At 36.1% G+C, this 19,715-nt stretch overlaps 1 protein-coding gene and 1 pseudogene across 2 annotated transcripts; both read left to right on the forward strand.

Annotated features, from left to right (window-relative positions):
* The first annotated feature begins 1,073 nt into the window (after positions 1–1,073).
* Positions 1,074–6,273, forward strand: LOC149844581 (NAC domain-containing protein 72-like). Its single transcript, XM_089997254.1, has 3 exons — positions 1,074–1,339; positions 1,566–1,849; positions 5,648–6,273. The coding sequence occupies exons 1-3, from the start codon at positions 1,153–1,155 to the stop codon at positions 6,053–6,055; spliced, it is 879 nt and encodes a 292-aa protein (XP_089853380.1). The 5' UTR covers positions 1,074–1,152; the 3' UTR covers positions 6,056–6,273.
* Positions 6,274–14,039: 7,766 nt separating this feature from the next.
* On the forward strand, positions 14,040–18,416 carry LOC149844582 (NAC domain-containing protein 55 pseudogene; annotated as a pseudogene). Its single transcript, XR_016427348.1, has 3 exons — positions 14,040–14,205; positions 14,293–14,576; positions 18,009–18,416. The product of XR_016427348.1 is annotated as an NAC domain-containing protein 55 pseudogene (transcript).
* Positions 18,417–19,715: the final 1,299 nt, after the last annotated feature.

The following is a 19,715-nucleotide window of genomic DNA, read 5'->3' on the forward strand; positions in this document are numbered from 1 at the left end:
GAGAACATGAGCTAATGCACCAAGAATGAAGTTATCTTGCATAGGCCCTTGGGGGTAAGGGTCCTAGGCCTGATGTTTTACTTTGCCAGAATGGTGATGTTGTCTCCGATCCCGAGAATGCAATTTCTTCGGGAAAATATGAAAAAACAAAACAAAACAAAGAGAGGGGCTCCCAGCTCAAGCCTTTCTCTCCTTTCGGTGATTTGTATATATTTGAACAGAAATTTCAACGTAGGGCTCTAGTTGGCCCTGTGTAGGAATGCTAAGTTTCGTTCTCTGTTTGGTAGTTGCCAGGCACAATAATAACTGGAGCGTTCCACCTGGGAAGGATCGTCATGGCATAACACGTGCTGGTCTCAAATTAAGCACGTTGTTATCAACTCTCCTACCTGTCTCTACGTTTCTCCACGAGTATATATAACTGGTAGGGGCCAGCTTTCCATTTGGAAGGAGAAAGAAAAAAAAACTATAATGATTTGGACTTAAAAACCTTGGATAATATTTAAATTAGGAAGAATATAGTCCATCTGGCACTCGCTTAGAACTTTCAGGCCACAATTCTCTCAATCTCTCAAATTGACATTGTTATCTGCTTTTTATGAAACAGGGGAAAACCAACCACCCTGCCTTACTTGGACCACCTATAAATGCTACAGGCACAACGACATCCTTATCTGTTCAACCATGTCTTTCTTTTCAAAAACATGGTTCACGTTGAACAGATAACGATGTCCAGTTGTAGAGAGAGAGAAAGAGAGAGATTGGACTATCGATATTTTCAACTGATATATATGCTACCATTGATAATGACATACAATCCAGTGAAGTTAAAGTTGCAAAGGTTGATGTATTTACCAGGTTTGCTTACAGAGAAACACGATTTCAATGGAATCGATCTGAAACGAAATTCGATCTTTTTATTATAAAATTCCTGCTATTAAAGGCCATTCACTTAGATCATCTCTCTCTCTCTGACTTGAGGATCTTGGGCGCTGACATTTCATCATAAAAGGAGTCCGACCACCCATCAAAGGATCTCTCTCTATATAAACTTGAGCATCGTGCATTGGGCGCTCGGACCCTTTCTAAAAGAGAACTTGACCGTTTGGATCAAAACTCTCTCTCTCTCTCTCTTTGGATGTGAGTGAGGAGATGGAGACAGGCATGGGCATGAGAGGAGTGGACGATCAGATGTATCTGCCACCGGGGTTTCGATTCCATCCAACGGATGAGGAGCTGCTGGTGCAGTACCTCCAACCCAAAACTGCCGGCATTGCCTTTTCCCTCAACGTCATCGCCGATGTTGACCTCTACAAATGCGATCCATGGGATCTACCTGGTAGGATTAGGATCTCTCTCTCTCCTTTTTGCCGCCCTCTGGGCCAGCGGCTCGTGCGTGAGCCCGTTTTGTCTGTCTCATGTTCTTTTTCACTTCTGCTTTCTTTTATTTGTTTTGGCTTTTGCTCTTGTTCAGTTCATGGGTTCAACATTTTGTTGATCTTCATGAGTGGTGGTAATGTTGAATCTCTCTCTCTCATTGATCCATCATGGATTGGTTGATGCAGATAAGGCTTTGTTCGGTGACAAAGAGTGGTACTTCTTTAGCCCAAGGGACCGCAAGTACCCCAATGGCTCACGGCCAAACAGATGTGCCGGCTCCGGCTATTGGAAGGCGACCGGCACCGACAGGACGATTGTGGTAAATGACCAGAGAATGGGCATCAAGAAGTCGCTCGTCTTCTACATAGGGAAGGCACCTGGCGGCACTAAGACCGACTGGATCATGCATGAGTACAGGTTGCTTCTCGTTGATAAGTGCAGCCTGACCCACAAGAAAGAAAGTACTCGCGTGCGTGACCCATCCTAAATGCTTCTTTACTGCTTGTTTTCACTTTGTATTATCAGATGCTTTTTAAAATCATTCTACATGAGTGCTCGTGCAATCGACTGTACATATTACGTTCAAGTGCATGCTATTTTGACTAGATCTTATTAAAAGTTACCCGGAGCTTCATAAACAGCAGGTAAGTATGCTTCAGAAGTGTGACACTGTTCGTTTTAGAAACTCGATGACAATATTGATTCTTCTACGTTTTTTTCTCTGTTTTTCACATGTTTTTTCCCTTTTTCTTATATGCTTCCTATGTGATTCTCTTATGCTCCTTTTTATGTGCTTACTTTCATGCTCTTGCTCATTTTTCATGTATTTTCTCTAAATTAGTAATCATCATTTTTAGAGAATTTAATGTAGTTGCAAGCTATTTTGACTCAATCTGATCCAAAGCTGCCCGAAGCTTCATAAATAGCTAGGAAGCATGATTGAGAAGTATGACACTCTTTGCTTTCGGAACTTGATGATAATCTCGATTCTTATACATTTTTTCTATGCTTTCCGCATGTTTCTTCCCTTCTTCCCTATGTGCTTCCTATGCACTTCTCTTATGCTTTTTTCACAATTTTCATGTGCCTCCTTTCATGCTTCTCACTCACTTCTCATGTATTTTCTTTAAATTAGTAACCATCATTTTCAGATTTTGAAAAGAATTTACTTATTACACTATAAAATCTAAAAATTTAAGAAATTTTTTATTTTAGTTTTTATTACCTTTCCTTTCTATTAGTATTTCGGTTCTCATTTGTTCTCATGTTACTTATCTTTTTGTTCCTACTTGGCTTCTAAATTGATTTCTCATTTTCTGCTTCTTAGCCTCGCAACATTGATCTGACCTAATAGATATGTTTTAGTATGCTCTAATTGAAATGAATTATGCAATGTATTGCATTTTTCTAATGTAAATATGATCTTTTTGAATCACTAAATTTTATTGCATTGTGAATAGTTAATTTTTGAATCTCTTATTGCAACCTTATGAACCAAAAGTTGTATTCAACTAAACAAACCACATAGATCTTATTTGTAGGGTTAGATATGAAGTACTTAAAAAATGAGAAACATTATATATATATATATATATATTGGTTCTTTTACAATAGAAAAAATATGAACTAAGATTTTCATGTTTTTTTCTTTGTTTTTTTTCTTAAATCTCATCATATGGATGTAATCTACATGTTCGGTTTTATGGAGATCAGTTCTTGAATCAACCGATTATAACACATAAGCAAGAACTTTTAAGGATTGAAAATTGGCAACTTAGAATTTTCGTAAATATTCGAGAATTCAAAATCATATTTTTTCATAAAAAATACAGGATCTGATAGTTGATTTCTATCAACAGACCATATCGAACACATTTTCAAGATCGGATTCGTAGAGAAAGGATCAAAGATACCAATTTCACTCTCTGGTAAACATGTTTTCAATAAACATATTTTTGTGACTATATATATAACTGAAATATATAAACCAATCAAGTATGTAAACTGGTATGCACCAAGATTTTCATAGGATTTTTTTATTCATTTCTAAAATTTCACCAAACGAATGTGATCTACATGCATGACTTTATAGAAACAGATTGTTGGATCATCCGATTATAATGTATAAGAGGGATCTTTTAAGGCTTGAAAATCAATGACTCAGGTTTTTTGTAAATATTCAAGCATAAAAAATTACTTTTCTTGATCTGATTAAGATGATCCAATAGTCAATTTCAAGCAAATTAACCACCCCAAATGCATTTGCAGGGTTAGATTTACGAAAAAACCTATGAAAATATATGTTCATACCATTTTATATATTTTACTATTTTACATATTCTAGTTTCCCATATATATACTGAGAGAAAATGTAATTGTTATTATTCATCATTTATCTGTTTTGTATGTGGCATATGGATCACCTTGTATATGTATATATGTGTGTGTGTGTGTGTGTGTGTGTGAACCAACTTTTGGATCACCAAAATCGGACTTGTATGCAAATTTATTTTTTTAGTTATCCAAAATCAATGGCTATGAAGGTAACTTTTTTTGGCTCATAAAATCAGGTTTTTCATAAAAAAAAACATGATTCAAGAGTCGATGCCAACTAAACTGATCATGCTAAACACCTCTAACGGTTCATATCTATCGTAACCCAAATTAAACTTTTCATAAATTTTCAATGATAGTATATCATACACCATTCCAAAAATCTCAATTCATAACAATACATATTTTCTTACAAACAAATCTCATTTTCATCACCATTAAACTGAAAAATTGATCCATTTTTCCGAAAACTGTTTTCTTATAAAAGTTTTCAGTATTTTTTCTAATTTCATGCATTTACATTATTATTTTTTTCACATCAACATTGTATATTTTCAATTTTCCTATATTGATAGCATATACCATGAATGACAATTAAAAACAAGAACACTAACTTATTTTATGAAAAATAATACATATCTCCCTATTGAATTAAATTTTTTTTTTGAGAAATCCCTTATATATGTTTTGCACAAATCTTAGGCATTTTTCAAAAAAGAAATTTTTTTCCTAGTGATTGAACCGACCCCACTGTGAGATCTGATCAGTCCCTACTTTTCTAACATACTTTTGGATCTACGAAGGGTTTTGGTTCAAAAACCTTAGAAATGAGGCTTAATATGTTTAGTTCTTATATATATATATATATATATATATATATATATATATATATATATATATATATATATATATATATATATAGGTGTGGATGTGCATGCTTCTAATGTGGGAATCGCTGTTTGGTTATTGGGAAAGATAAATAGGCTCTACCATCTTCCCAATAACCACGCCTACGACTGGGAATTTGGGCGATCTGGGGTGGACTAAATCATTCATTTGTTTTTTCATACTTAAATTATACATAGTTATTGAAACTTATTAGTTTAAAGAACTTTATTAATCAATCCATATCAACAGATTTAGTTAATAATGCAATGATAATAAGTTATCTCTCTGATTCCTACTTTGTGGTTCACAAATTTGCACCAAAGATATACACACACACGGTTGGATAGTATCACTTTTCTTGTATATTGAAACTGGCTGCAGCTTTTGTTTGAAAATTTAACCGTAATAAAGAGATCATCATGCATGATGCTTTTACCAAACATACATGGTCGATCTGGTGATGTTTAGGTAGAAAGTGTCCCCGTCTGTATCAGCTTTTTCGAAGAAGAAAGGCAATATTTATTTTATTACTGTAATTTAGCTATGATACATTGTACATAGTTCCTAAATAAAACCAAAGAGCAACGAGTTGTTGCTCTTAGCTGAAATAACTCAGCCAACTACTGTGATGAGGACCCATCTGTATCAGCTCGTGGTCCAGTTCGTGAATTGTTCCTTTCATGCACTTGGCTTTGCGCACCGTCTAACTCTACGCAAAAAAAATAAAACTCTATGCACATTGTGAGATTGAACTCTTGATTCACAATTGACCAAGAATTTTCAAACAAATAATAATAATAATAATGTCAATAATAAAAAATAATTATCATTTTTTTTAGAGAAAGAAAACACATGTTAATGAATCGAACTAATGAATGACTGAATGATTGAATGATAAAGAGTCACCACCACCATTGCCATCATCAACATCACCGTCATAATATTTATTATTGATTATTGTTATTATGATTATAATCATCATTGTCATAAATATTATAATTATGATGAGATGGGAGACTAATAAGGGGACGTGTGCTTATTACAGTGGGATGATTGGGTTCTTTGCCGAATTTACAAGAAGCGGACTAGCTTACGCAACGCGAGGCAATGGTCTAGAGATACTGGTGAAGTCGACTCATCTTTAATCGACGATGTGTTCTCTTCCCTTCCAGACATCAACAACCAGCTTGCCGAGTATTACGAGGACCGATGGAGTGTTCCAGAGATGGCTATAGGCTACAAGGAACAGCAATTCCCTAACAACCCTGTGCAGGAGGTGCCAAATGTTTTCTGCACAGAGTCTCGAGCTTATGTGCGAGACAGTATGGTTGAGGATAGCAGCAGTTTCCTGCAACAAATATATGGCTATTGTCCTCAACAACAGCAGCAACAGCCAGACTCCTACTTGGCTGGCCAGTACCAATGGAGTAGGAGCCCTACTGCTCCCATGTAAGCAAACCAAGGCATGCTTGTAATAACTTGTGATTCTTGAATTTTCTCACGATCCTCACTGTAAGTCACAATCGCAACACTTTCCCAAGTTTGTGAAACATGAGAAAGTGCAAGTTGTGATTGTGAATGCCAACAGTGACTGCTCCTGCCTTGAATCTTGTAAAAGTTGGCCACAACATTGACATTGTGAGTAGAATCACAGCTTTAAGATCTGTGATTGTAAAGTATGTTCACCCCCGATGATTCACTGAATCCCACGTCTGTGTTCGGGGGGGGAGAATGAGCACCATGTATTTACGCACATGGGGCTCATATTCTCGTGTATGTTGACATAACTTTGCATCGGAGCCTGGTGATGTTGCAAAGACTTAAGTACCCTTTCTTGCTATTCTTGCCCTGAAATGACAGTTTGATGAAATAACAAAAATATCCTTTATTGAAAAGTTGGGAAACTACGATTCAAAAAAGGACCAAAACGTCCTCCATCTAGAAAGTTTGATGTTAACTATTTAAAGTGGAGACATTCTGTTTTCACCCTATTGCTGTAAAAGTAGCTCCCATTGTCAACGCAAACTTTGTGGTCGTCTCCAGTCGAGGTTTCCACCTTGTTTTTTATCCTGTTTTACAAAACATTCTTGTCTTCTCTTCATTTTCGTTGTCGTTAGGCATTATGGAAGAAAGCAATGACGCACAAACATTCCAACCGGTGCCATTAAGGCGTCGTGAGTAGCTTTCCATCTCATCATGCTATCGATGAAGAACGCATGTCGTCTTGTGTGCCATTAAGGCATTATTTTGTTATTGCAGGTAGATCTTGTCCTTACGATAGTTGAAAACTTATTGATATTTGTAAGACGCTGAGACCTGTTGACAAGAATGCTTGTTTACAAATGCTAGGAAGAGCCTCTACCCCATCAGGTATCCTTCATTCACTCAGTATATGCATTGTATCTCAAACCGTTGTATTAGTAACACACTACCGATTTGTGAGGTATTGTTTTGTTAGTTAATATCGATTTGTTTGCGATTTTGCTCAATTTCTGTATCGATTTATAATTATTGTGTGATATATTTATCGACTTTTTAGATATTATGGTTTTGTATTGAAGATTTGTAAGTTACTATGATGAATTGTCGTATCGATTTGAAATATTTTATTCGATATGTATAATGATTTGTAAGATATTATATGTTTTGTAGTATGTATTTGTACGATATTTCTAGACAGACTTTGAAAATGTATGCGTGCAGAAACACATTTTCACACGCTTGCGGTGGCAATTTTCGCATTCAAATCGCTGCTCTGTCAGCGATTTCTATTAAACTCGCTTCACAGCCTCGTGGATATAATGAAAGCGTTATCATCAACACACATGGACGACATGTCGTGTCTTTTGTTGGCATGGTAAGTAACAACTCGATGCACAGTATAAGCAAATATCAAACCGCAATTGCTTTTATACTTTGATTCATTAAATTGTTTCTTTGACTTGCTTAACCTTATCGGTATCCGGTGTTATATGAATCCTGATTAAATCGTAGTAAACGTATGCGCTTGCTAACGCAAATTGATATATTGCTTACAAAATAGTCTCCTGTCTTCTCTTCTTTTTCGTTGTCGTTAGACATTATGGAAGAAAGCAATGACGCACAAGCATTCCAACCAATGTCATTAAAGCGTCGTGAGTAGCTTTCCATCTCATCATGCTATCGATGAAGAACACATGTCGTCTTGTGTGACATTAAGGCATTGTTTTGTTATTGCAAGTAGATCTTGTCTTTACAATGGTTGGAAACTTATCGATATTTGTAAGATGCTGGAACCTGTTGACAAGAATGCTTGTTTACAAATGCTAGGAAGGGCCTCTACCCCATCAGGTATCCTTCATTCACTCAGTATATGCATTGTATCTCAAACCGTTATATTAGTAACATACTACCGATTTGTGAGGTATTGTTTTGTTAGTTAATATTGATTTGTTTGTTATTTTGCTGCTAACGCAAATTGATATATTGCTTATTATAGTGTTGAGGTTATCATCAGGTTGTAATGAAGATGATCTATATCAATCAATTAAAAGATATGAGAATTTAACATCTATACTAATGACGCAACTGAAGAAATGAACATCTGCACTAATGATGCATATGATAAGAAGGGTGCAGACATTAGATTCATTCTTGACTTAAATTTTTCAGTAGAAGAAATGCAATTCAATAATGAGGTAGATGATCATGACAGTACACTTAATAAAAGTGTAGGCACTAGGAATGTAAATAGAAGTACACTTGACTGTGTTCCGGTAGAAGGAATGCAGTTTAATAATAAGGAAGCTGCATACAAATTTTACAATGATTATACCTTAAAAGTTGGCTTCAGTGTGAGAAGGTTTTCTTGGTCAAAAAATGCACAGGGTGTCATGGTGAGAAAGACATATATTTATTCCAAGCAAGGTTGGAAGACATCAATGGGAAATCCAATAAGGAGCATGCCAGAATCAAGATGTGGATGTCAAGCAAGAATGGTGTTGAGAAGACATTCGAATGAGAAATTTTTAGTTCATACTTTAATCAATGATCATAATAATGATTTATTTGTATCATTTATGACTCCTATGCTAAGGTCACATCGTAAAGTAACTGTAGCACATGTTGCAATGACTGAAATAACCGATAGCGTCAGCATTGCACAAAGGAAGATATACAATTTCTTTGCCCACATAGATGGTGGTCGTGCTAATGTGCCATTCACACCTTTGGATCTAAGAAACCACTTGAGAAGGAAGAGAGCATATAATATGAAGAACGGAGAAATATGTTCTTTGGTTGATTACTTACAGAAGAAATCAAGCAATGACCCTGGTTTCTTTAGTACAATGCAACTGGATGAAGATGGATATGTTGTGAATATATTTTGGGCAGATTCAAAGTCATGAGTAGATTATGAATGCTTCAATGATGTGCTTGTATTTGATACTACAGTAAAGATTAATACTAAACAGTGGCCATTTGCGCAGTTTTTCGGAGTGAACCATCACTCACAGAGTTGTATATTAAGCAGTGCTTTTTTGTATGACTAGACTAAGGAAAGCTTTGAGTGACAGAGTATTTATACAGGCAATGAACAAGAAGCAACTTGAAGCTGTACTTACAGATGGTGATCACGCAATTGCGGCTACAGTGCTTCATGTGTGGCCAGATGCACATTATCACCTATGTTTGTGGCATATCTTTCAAAATACAGCAAAGAACATAGGACACATATTTAATCAGAAAACAGGGTTTGATAAAAAGTTTACAAGGTGTGTACTTGAGAGCGTAGATGAGGTCACCTTTATGTCAGATTGGGAGGAAATGATTAAGATATATGACCTTAAAGACTATCCTTGGTTACAAACTTTATATGCAGAAAAAGAGAAGTGAGCATTGGCATATGGAAGACAATACTTTTGTGCAGGTATGATAAGCACACAAAGAGTTGAATCTATACATGTCACGCTGAAGAAAACCCTGTATTCATGTTTAACAATGTTTCGCTTCATGAAACAATATGAATTATTTATAGACGGTCTAAGACAGAATGAGCTTGAACAAGACGTGAAATGCTTCAATACACGACCTCTAACTTTGGGCATGAAAATATTGATTCGACCTGCAGATCTGTATATACTAACTGTATTTGAATGAATAAAAAAAAAGGTTATACATGTCATAAATTGCAATATAGAAGGACTCTTGCAAACTGAGAATATGCACAAATACCATATTTTATGGGAGGGCGAAAAGCATCAGAAAAGGCAAGAAGCACTTGTCACGTACAATGTTGACAACAAAAAAGTTGAATGTTCATGCAAAATGTATGAATTCAAAGGTATTTTATGCCATCATGCATTAAAGACACTTACAAGAAATACCTGAGTCTTATGTAATGCGAAGATGGAGGAGACAAGCAAAGATTGAAATATTGGATATGGATAATGTCAATAAATCTGGTGTTGACGAGAAGTGTCACATAACCTCCCATTACCAACAACTGTGTAGGTCATTTATGCACGTTGTTGATTTGGCATCGAAAAATAAAGAAGGTTATGTATGCATGTGAAAAGCGTCAAGGGAGTTACTTGAAAAAGTGCAGATAATTAACCTTCAATATGTTGCAGCGAATGAATACTAGTCGAAGATAATGGGATAGAACAACGTAGGTCAAAATCATGCTTCCCTTAACACTTCTGAGAAGTTACGCTGATGCATAAACATCATCGTCAATAACTCAGTAGTGAACATTGTTGATTATGATGGACATATTCATGAAGCGAAGGGTATCAAAAGAAAACCTGCCTCTGATCGTAGTCGTCGGAGGGCAAAGGGTACACTAGAATTGGTTGGCAAGAAAATGACTAAGAAACAACCAACCTCTAATCAAAAGCAACAAAGGTCTTCGCATGAACTAGTATATAAGATATTATATTGCTTTCCATTACGTGAAGCTTATAATATCTAACTCGTGTAATGTCCAACATGCAACAATACCCTAAAGACGTAATACCCAACGTTGTAACCTTCATTCCTCTCGACCAAATTTTCGGCAACGATAGCTTCAGTTTTACAAGTCTTTTGGTATGTAATCAATGTTGGGAGGAGGTTTGCATTTCTTGTAAAACTTAATGCAGTGTCTTATATTTTCTATTTCATGACAGGCTCTGATGAATTCAAAAGAGGGCTATGGGACACATGAATCTCGTGTGGGCTATTAATTTAGTTGTCATGCCTCTTTGCATGACCCAATTTCCACATTGTCGGATTTGTTAAGAGTTTAACAAAACAGCAGAGCTCCTTTACTGAGAAATTGTTGGGTTTCCCTTCTTATTCGAACCACAGTAGAACTCCAAGCACGTCGCCTGATCTTGTCGAGGATGTCTTTCATATTCGTTGAATAGTGATTTGTAGAAGTCCTCATCAGTTGAATTACGATTCAGCTATTCAGAAGTTTGTGGATCAGTGATTTGTCGGTGACGATTTGTGATCAGTGCTTGGAGGTGCGTAATTCGATTTCGTATTTATTGTATAGCAATTTGTGATGTCAGTCGGACAACGATTTGTGGTATCACTATATTATGATTTGTGAGGATCGCGGGATAGTGATTTGTTCTGTGAGCCGAACAACGATTTGTAGCTTCTGCAGGACGTCAGTTCATGACATCACTGCATAGCGATTTATGGTCATCGCTGGACAATGATTTGTGCCTTTGCAGCATGGTAATTTGCAAGTATTGCTCAATCGACGCCTCTGGTGCTTCATAAGTTGTGAAAGATGTTTAGTCTTTTCGCATTTTTTACAGATCTTGTCATCTAATTGAGGGATGGATGAGCGAGAATAAAAAAAGGCAAAAAGTGTTGCTACACTTCTAGGGCACCAAAAGGGTGCGGAGAGAGCAAGAGCAAGAAGTGTTGCTATACTTCTTTAAGGACAGCTTCATCAAGCTGGTCATTCAAATCATTTATTCCTTCTTCTTCTGTATTGCTTTTCATCTTCTTCTTCTTAATTAGTAAAATAAAATAGACCACAACGATAAGAGAGGCTTGTCGTTCATGACTCACTATATTGCTCGCCTTCCGTGAATCAAAATCGCAAAAGAGACTCGTGATGCATGCGGTCAATAAGGGGTTTTTTGTAAATGGAATAGTCCACAACGATACGAGATGTTTGCGGTTCAGAAATTGTGATTTTTCTCACCCTCTGTAAATAAAAATTGCAATAAAACATTTTCAATTTATGCACCCAACAAGCCTTATAATGTTTGCCCTTTAAAAAAAAATAGTCCACAACGATAAAAGATGTTTGATGTCCAGGAATCGTGGTATTGCTCACCCTCCATGAATGAACATCACAATAAGTGATTTGCGATTTTTTCGGTCGATATTGGCTTTTAATGTTCGCCCTTAGTAAATTTTAATAGTTCACAACGATAAGAGATGTTTTTATTTTCGATTTATGCAATGACTAAATCGTAAATGATGGGAAATAAAATAATAATCTATTTTACAAGATGTTTATATGTTAAGGCGATTTATCATGTAGACCCAGCAAATTTTCCTGTCAATAAGGGCTTAAACGATTAATAGTTGCGAGGGGCAAATATGCACCATAAAAAAATTGCCAAAAACAACAAGAATAAAGAAAAAGAAGGGCACTCATAACTTGTGAACATGACACTATCTTGGAAGTAGATTGGCAGCTATGTTGGGACACATTCTATGTCAAAATTCGTTATTCAGGGTGCATTTGGTGGCAGAAATGTGTCTTTTCCATGAAAGAAAAACACTTTCTTGTGAGGTGCACACAAGCATTGTATGTCCATGGAAACACAGGAGAACGTTTTCCAGAAGAAAAACCAGGTTTGTACCCCGGGGAAGACCCACACATGGACTCCCTTTTCATAGAAAAAGAGTCTAAGCCCGCTATAAGAGGCACGTTTGTCATTTGCATTCATACACACACATGCACACGCTCACACAAAGAGAGAGAAAGAGATTCCTGCTTTTAAATGGGAAAGATCTCGGATGTCTTGGCCACTTCTTTTAAAAGAGAACATGAGCTAATGCACCGAGAATGAAGTTATCTTGCTGTCAGACCGGCAGTAAAGGTTTGATTCCCGTGGGCGCTGCCATCCATTTACACTTAGCATAGGCCGTTGGGGGTAAGGGTCCTAGGCCTGATGTTTTACATTGCCAGAATGGTGATGTTGTCTCCGATCCCGAGAATGCAATTTCTTCGGGAAAATATGAAAAACAAAACAAAACAAAGACGGGCTCCCAGTTCAAGCCTTTCTCCTTTCGGTGATTTGTATATGTTTGAACAGAAATTTCAACGTGGGGCTCTAGTTGGCCCTATGTAGGAATGCTAAGTTTCGTTCTCTGTTTGGTAGTTGCCAGGCACAATAATAACTGGAGCGTTGCACCTGGGAAGGATCCTCATGGCATAACACGTGCTGGTCTCAAATTAAGCACTTTGTTATCAACTCTCCTACCTGTCTCTACGTTTCTCCGTGTAATTAAATACAAAAAAAAGAGAAAAAAAAAAACTCAGTTGTGACTGCTTATCTGGTCGAAGGGACTTCTGAAGTGCTGGGATGTCACGACTTTAATACCCACGAGTATATATAACTGGTAGGGGCAAGCTTTCCATTTGGAAGGAGAAAGAAAAAAAAAACTATAATGATTTTGACTTAAAAACCTTAGATAATATTTAAATTAGGAAGAATATAGTCCATCTGGGACTCGCTTAGAACTTTCAGGCCACAATTACATCCATTAATTACTGACATCAATTGAAAATATGGACACTTCTCTCAATTTGACATCGTTATCTGCTTTTTATGAAACAGGGGAAAACCAACCACCCTGCCTTACTTGGACCACCTATAAAAGCTACAGGCACAACGACATCCTTATCTGTTCAACCATGTTTTTCTTTTCAAAAACATGGTTCACGTTGAACAGATAACGATGTCCAGTTGTAGAGAGAGAGAAAGAGAGAGATTGGACTATCGATATTTTCAACTGATATATATGCTACCATTGATAATGACATACAATCCAGTAAAGTTAAAGTTCCAAAGGTTGGTGTATTTACCAGGTTTGCTTACAGAGAAACACGATTTCAATGGAATCGATCTGATACGAAATTCGATCTTTTTATTATAAAATTCCTGCTATTAAAGGTCATTCACTTAGATCATCTCTCTCTCTGACTTGAGGATCTTGGGCGCTGACATTTCATCATAAAAGGAGTCCGACCACCCATCAAAGGATCTCTCTCTATATAAACTTGAGCATCGTGCATTGGGCGCTCGGACCCTTTCTAAAAGAGAACTTGACCGTTTGGATCAAAACTCTCTCTCTCTCTCTCTCTCTCTCTCTCTCTCTCTCTCTCTCTCTCTCTCTCTTTGAATTTGTGTGTGGAGATGATGACGGGCAAGGGCATCAGAGGAGTGGATGATCAGATGTCTCTGCCACCGGGGTTTCGTTTCCATCCAACGGATGAGGAGCTGCTGGTGCAGTACCTCCAACCCAAAACTGCCGGCATTGCCTTTTCCCTCAACGTCATCGCCGATGTTGACCTCTACAAATGCGATCCATGGGATCTACCTGGTAGGATTAGGATCTCTCTCTCTCTCTCCCTCTCTCTCTCTCTCTCTCTCTCTCTCTCATTGATCCATCATGGATTGGTTGATGCAGATAAGGCTTTGTTCGGTGACAAAGAGTGGTACTTCTTTAGCCCAAGGGACCGCAAGTACCCCAATGGCTCACGGCCAAACAGATGTGCCGGCTCCGGCTATTGGAAGTCGACCGGCACCGACAGGACGATTGTGGTAAATGGCCAGAGAATCGGCATCAAGAAGTCGCTCGTCTTCTACATAGGGAAGGCACCTGGAGGCACTAAGACCAACTGGATCATGCATGAGTACAGGTTGCTTCTCGTTGATAAGTGCAGCCTGACCCACAAGAAAGAAAGTACTCGTGTGCGTGACCCATCCTAAATGCTTCTTTACTGTTTGTTTTCACTTTGCATTATCCGATGCTTTTTAAAATCATTCTACATGAGTGCTCGTTTAATCGACTGTACATATTACGTGCAAGTGCATGCTATTTTGACTAGATCTTATTAAAAGTTACCCGGAGCTTCATAAACAGCAGGTAAGTATGCTTCAGAAGTGTGACACTGTTCGTTTTAGAAACTCGATGACAATATTGATTCTTCTACGTTTTTTTCTCTGTTTTTCACATGTTTTTTCCCTTTTTCTTATATGCTTCCTATGTGATTCTCTTATGCTTCTTTTTATGTGCTTACTTTCATGCTCTTGCTCATTTTTCATGTATTTTCTCTAAATTAGTAATCATCATTTGTAGAGAATTTAATGTAGTTGCAAGCTATTTTGACTCAATCTGATCCAAAGCTGCCCGAAGCTTCATAAATAGCTGGGAAGCATGATTGAGAAATATGACACTCTTTGCTTTCGGAACTTGATGATTATCTCGATTCTTATACATTTTTTCTATGCTTTCCACATGTTTCTTCCCTTCTTCCCTATGTGCTTCCTATGCACTTCTCTTAGGCTTTTTTCACAGTTTTCATGTGCCTCCTTTCATGCTTTTCACTCACTTCTCATGTATTTTCCCTAAATTAGTAACCATCATTTTCAGATTTTGAAAAGAATTTACTTATTACACTATAAAATCTTAAAATTTAAGAAATTTTTTATTTTAGTTTTTATTACCTTTCCTTTCGATTAGTATTTCAGTTCTCATTTGATCTCATGTTACTTATCTTTTTGTTCCTACTTGGCTTCTAAATTGATTTCTCATTTTCTGCTTCTGCTTCTTAGCCTCGCAACCTTGATCTGACCTCATAGACATGTTTTAGTATGCTCTAATTGAAATGAATTATGCAATGTATTGCATTTTTCTAATGTAAATATGATCTTTTTGAATCACTAAATTTTGTTGCATTGTGAATAGTTAATTTTTGAATCTCCTATTGCAACCTTATGAACCAAAAGTTGTATTCAACTAAACAAACCACATAGATCTTATTTGTAGGGTTAGACCTGAAGTACTTAAAAAATGAAAAACATTATATATATATATATATATATATATATATATATATATATATATATATATATTGGTTCTTTAACAATAGAAAAATTATGAACTAAGATTTTCATGGTTTTTTTGTGTTTTTTTTTGTTTATTTTCTTAAATCTCATCATATGGATGTAATCTACATGTTAGATTTTATGGAGATTAGTTCTTGAATCAGCCGATTATAACACATAAGCAAGAACTTTTAAGGATTGAAAATTGGCAACTTAGAATTTTCGTAAATATTCGAGAATTCAAAATCATATATTTTCATCAAAAATACAGGATCTGATAGTTGATTTCTAAACAGACCATATCGAACACATTTTCAAGATCGGATTCGTAGAAAAAGGATCGGAAATACCAATTTCACTCTCTGGTAAACATGTTTTCAATAAACATATTTTGGTGACTATATATATATATATATATATATATATATATATATATATATATATATATATATATATATATATATATATATATATATATATATATATATATGAACCAACTTTTGGATCGCTAAAGTCTGACCTGTATGCAAATTTATTTTTTTAGTGATCCAAAATCAATGGCTATGAAGGTAATTTTTTTTGGCTCATAAAATTAGGTTTTTCATCCAAAAAACATGATTCAAGAATCGCTGCCAACTAAATTGATCATGCTAAACACCTCTAATGGTTCATATCTATCGTAACCCGAATTAAACTTTTCATAAATTTTCAATAACAGTATATCATACACCGTTCCAAAAATCTCAATTCATAACAATACATATTTTCTTACAAACAAATCTCATTTTCACCGCCATTAAACTGAAAAATTGATCCGTTTTTCCAAAAATTGCTTTCTTAGAAAAGTTTTCAGTATTTTTTCTAATTTCATGCATTCACATTATCTTTTTTTTCACAACAACATTGTATATTTTCAATTTTCCTATATTGATAGCATATACCATGAATGAGAATTAAAAACAAGAACACTAACTTATTTTATGAAAAATAATACATATCTCCCTATTGAATTAAAAAACCTTTTTGTTTTTTTAAAAATCCCTTATATATGTTTTGCACAAATCTTAGGCATTTTTCAAAAAAGATTTTTTTTTCCTAGTGATTGAACTGACCCCACTGTGAGATCTGATCAGTCCCTACTTTTCTAACATACTTTTGGATATACGAAGGGTTTTGGTTCAAAAACCTTAGAAATGAGGTTTATTATGTTCATTTCTTATATATATATATATATATATATATATATATATATATATATATATATATATATATATATATATATATATAGGTGTGGATCTGCATGCTTCTAATGTGGGAATCGTTGTTTGGTTATTGGTAAAGATAAATAGGCTCTACCATCTTCCCAATAACCACGCCTACTACTGGGAATTTAGGCTATCTGGGTTGGACTAAATCATTCATTTGTTTTTTCATACTTAAATTATACATAGTTATTGAAACTTAATAGTTTAAAGAACGTTATTAATCAATCCATATCAACAGATTTAGTTAATAATGCAATGATAATAAGTTATCTCTCTGATTCCCACTTTGTGGTTCACAAATTTGCACCAAAGATATACACACACACGGTTGGATAGTATCACTTTTCTTGTATATTGAAACTGGCTGCAGCTTTTGTTTGAAAATTTAACCGTAATAAAGAGATCATCATGCATGATGCTTTTACCAAACATACATGGTCGATCTGGTGATGTTTAGGTAGAAAGTGTCCCCGTCTGTATCAGCTTTTTCGAAGAAGAAAGGCAATATTTATTTTATTACTGTAATTTAGCTATGATACATTGTACATAGTTCCTAAATAAAACCAAAGAGCAACGAGTTGTTGCTCTTAGCTGAAATAACTCAGCCAACTACTGTGATGAGGACCCATCTGTATCAGCTTGTGGTCCAGTTCGTGAATTGTTCCTTTCATGCACTTGGCTTTGCGCACCGTCTAACTCTATGCAAAAGAAAACTCTATGCACATTGTGAGATTGAGCTCTTTATTCAAAATGCACCAAAAATTTTCAAACAAAAAATAATAATAATAATGTCAATAATAAAAAATAATTATGATTTTTTTTAGAGAAAGAAAACACATGTTAATGAATCGAACTAATGAATGAGTGCATGATTGGATGATAAAGAGTCACCACCACCATTGCCATCATCAACATCACCGTCATAATATTTATTATTGATTATTGTTATTATGATTATAATCATCATTGTCATAAATATTATAATTATTATGAGATGGGAGACTAATAAGGGGACGTGTGCTTATTATAGTGGGATGATTGGGTTCTTTGCCGAATTTACAAGAAGCGGACTAGCTTACGCAACGCGAGGCAATGGTCTAGAGAAACTGGTGAAGTCGACTCATCTTTATTCGACGATGTGTTCTCTTCCCTTCCAGACATCAACAACCAGTTTGCTGAGTCTTACGAGGACCAATGGAGTGTCCCAGAGATGGCTATAGGCTACGAGGAACAGCAATTCCCTAACAACCCTGTGCAGGAGGTGCCAAATGTTTTCTGCACAGAGTCGCGAGCATATGCGCGAGACAGCATGGTTGAGGATAGCAGCAGTTTCATGCAACAAATATATGGCTATTGTCCTCAACAACAGCAGCAACAGCCAGACTCCTATTTGGTTGGCCAGTACCAATGGAGTAGGAGCCCTGCTGCTCCCATGTAAGCAAACCAAGGCATGCTTGTAATAACTTGTGATTCTTGTATTTTCTAACGATTCCGACTGTAAGTCACAATCGCAACACTTTCCCAAGTTTGTGAAACATGAGAAAGTGCAAGTTGTGATTGTGAATGCCAACAGTGACTGCTCCTGCCTTGAATCTTGTAAAAGTTGGCCACAACATTGACATTGTGAGCAGAATCACAGCTTTAAGATTTGTGATTGTAAAGTATGTTCGCTACCGATGATTCACTGAATCCCGCGTCTGTTTTTCGGGGGGGCAAATGAGCATCATGTATTTACGCACGTGGGGCTCGTATTCCTGTGTATGTTGACATAACTTTGCATCGGAGCCTGATGTTGTTGCAAAGACTTAAGTACCCTTTCTTGCTATTCTTGCCCTGAAATGACGGTTCGAGGAAATGACAAAAATATCCTCCATTCAAAAGTTGGGAAACTACGGTTCGAGAAAAGAACCAAAAAGTCCTCCATCCAGAAAGTTTGATGTTAACTATTTAAAGTGGAGACGTTCTGTTTTCACCCTATTGCTATAACAGTAACTCTTATTGTCAACACAAACTTTGCCGTCGTCTCCAGTTGAGGTTTTGGCCTTATTTTTTATCCTGTTTTACAACACATTGTCGCCTTCTCGTGCCTGCCTTGTGTTACAAAACATTCTTGTGTCTTCTCTTCATTTTCGTTGTCGTTAGGCATTATGGAAGAAAGCAACGACGCACAAACACTCCAACTAGTGTCATTAAGGTGTCGTGAGTAGTTTTCCATCTTATCATGCTATCGATGAAGAACACATGTCGTCTTGTGTGCCATTAAGGCATTGTTTTGTTATTGCAGATAGATCTTGTCCTTGCGATGGTTGAAAACTTATCGATATTTGTAAGACGTTGAGACCTCTTGATAAGAATGCCTATTTATAAATGATAGGAAGAGCCTCTACCCCATCAGGTATCCTCCAATCAATCAGTATAAGCATTGTATTTCAAACCGCTGTATTAGTAACATACTACTGATTTGTGAGGTATTGTTTTGTTAGTTAATATCGATTTGTTTGTTATTTTGCTCAATTTTCGTATCGATTTGTAATTTATTGTGTGATATATTTATCGACTTTTTAGATATTATAGTAAAGATCTAGGATGTCTTGGCCACTTCTTTTAAAAGAGAACATGAGCTAATGCACCAAGAATGAAGTTATCTTGCTGTCAGACGGGCAGTAAAGGTTTGATTCCCGTGGGCACTGCCATCCATTTACACCTAGCATAGGCCCTTGGGGGTAAGGGTCCTCGG

This window comes from Nuphar pumila, chromosome 2, assembly GCF_984573655.1.
Source record: "Nuphar pumila chromosome 2, dmNupPumi1.hap1.1, whole genome shotgun sequence".
In the NCBI taxonomy this organism is placed as follows: Eukaryota; Viridiplantae; Streptophyta; class Magnoliopsida; order Nymphaeales; family Nymphaeaceae; genus Nuphar; species Nuphar pumila.

Bases quoted from the DNA above. Each gene is read 5' to 3' on its own strand.
- LOC149844581 (XM_089997254.1), top strand. From the start codon at position 1,153: ATGGAGACAGGCATGGGCATGAGAGGAGTGGACGATCAGATGTATCTG. The intron at 1,340-1,565 runs GTAGGATTAGGA...TGGTTGATGCAG, and splicing joins CGATCCATGGGATCTACCTG to ATAAGGCTTTGTTCGGTGAC. The intron at 1,850-5,647 runs GTGCGTGACCCA...TGCTTATTACAG, and splicing joins ACAAGAAAGAAAGTACTCGC to TGGGATGATTGGGTTCTTTG.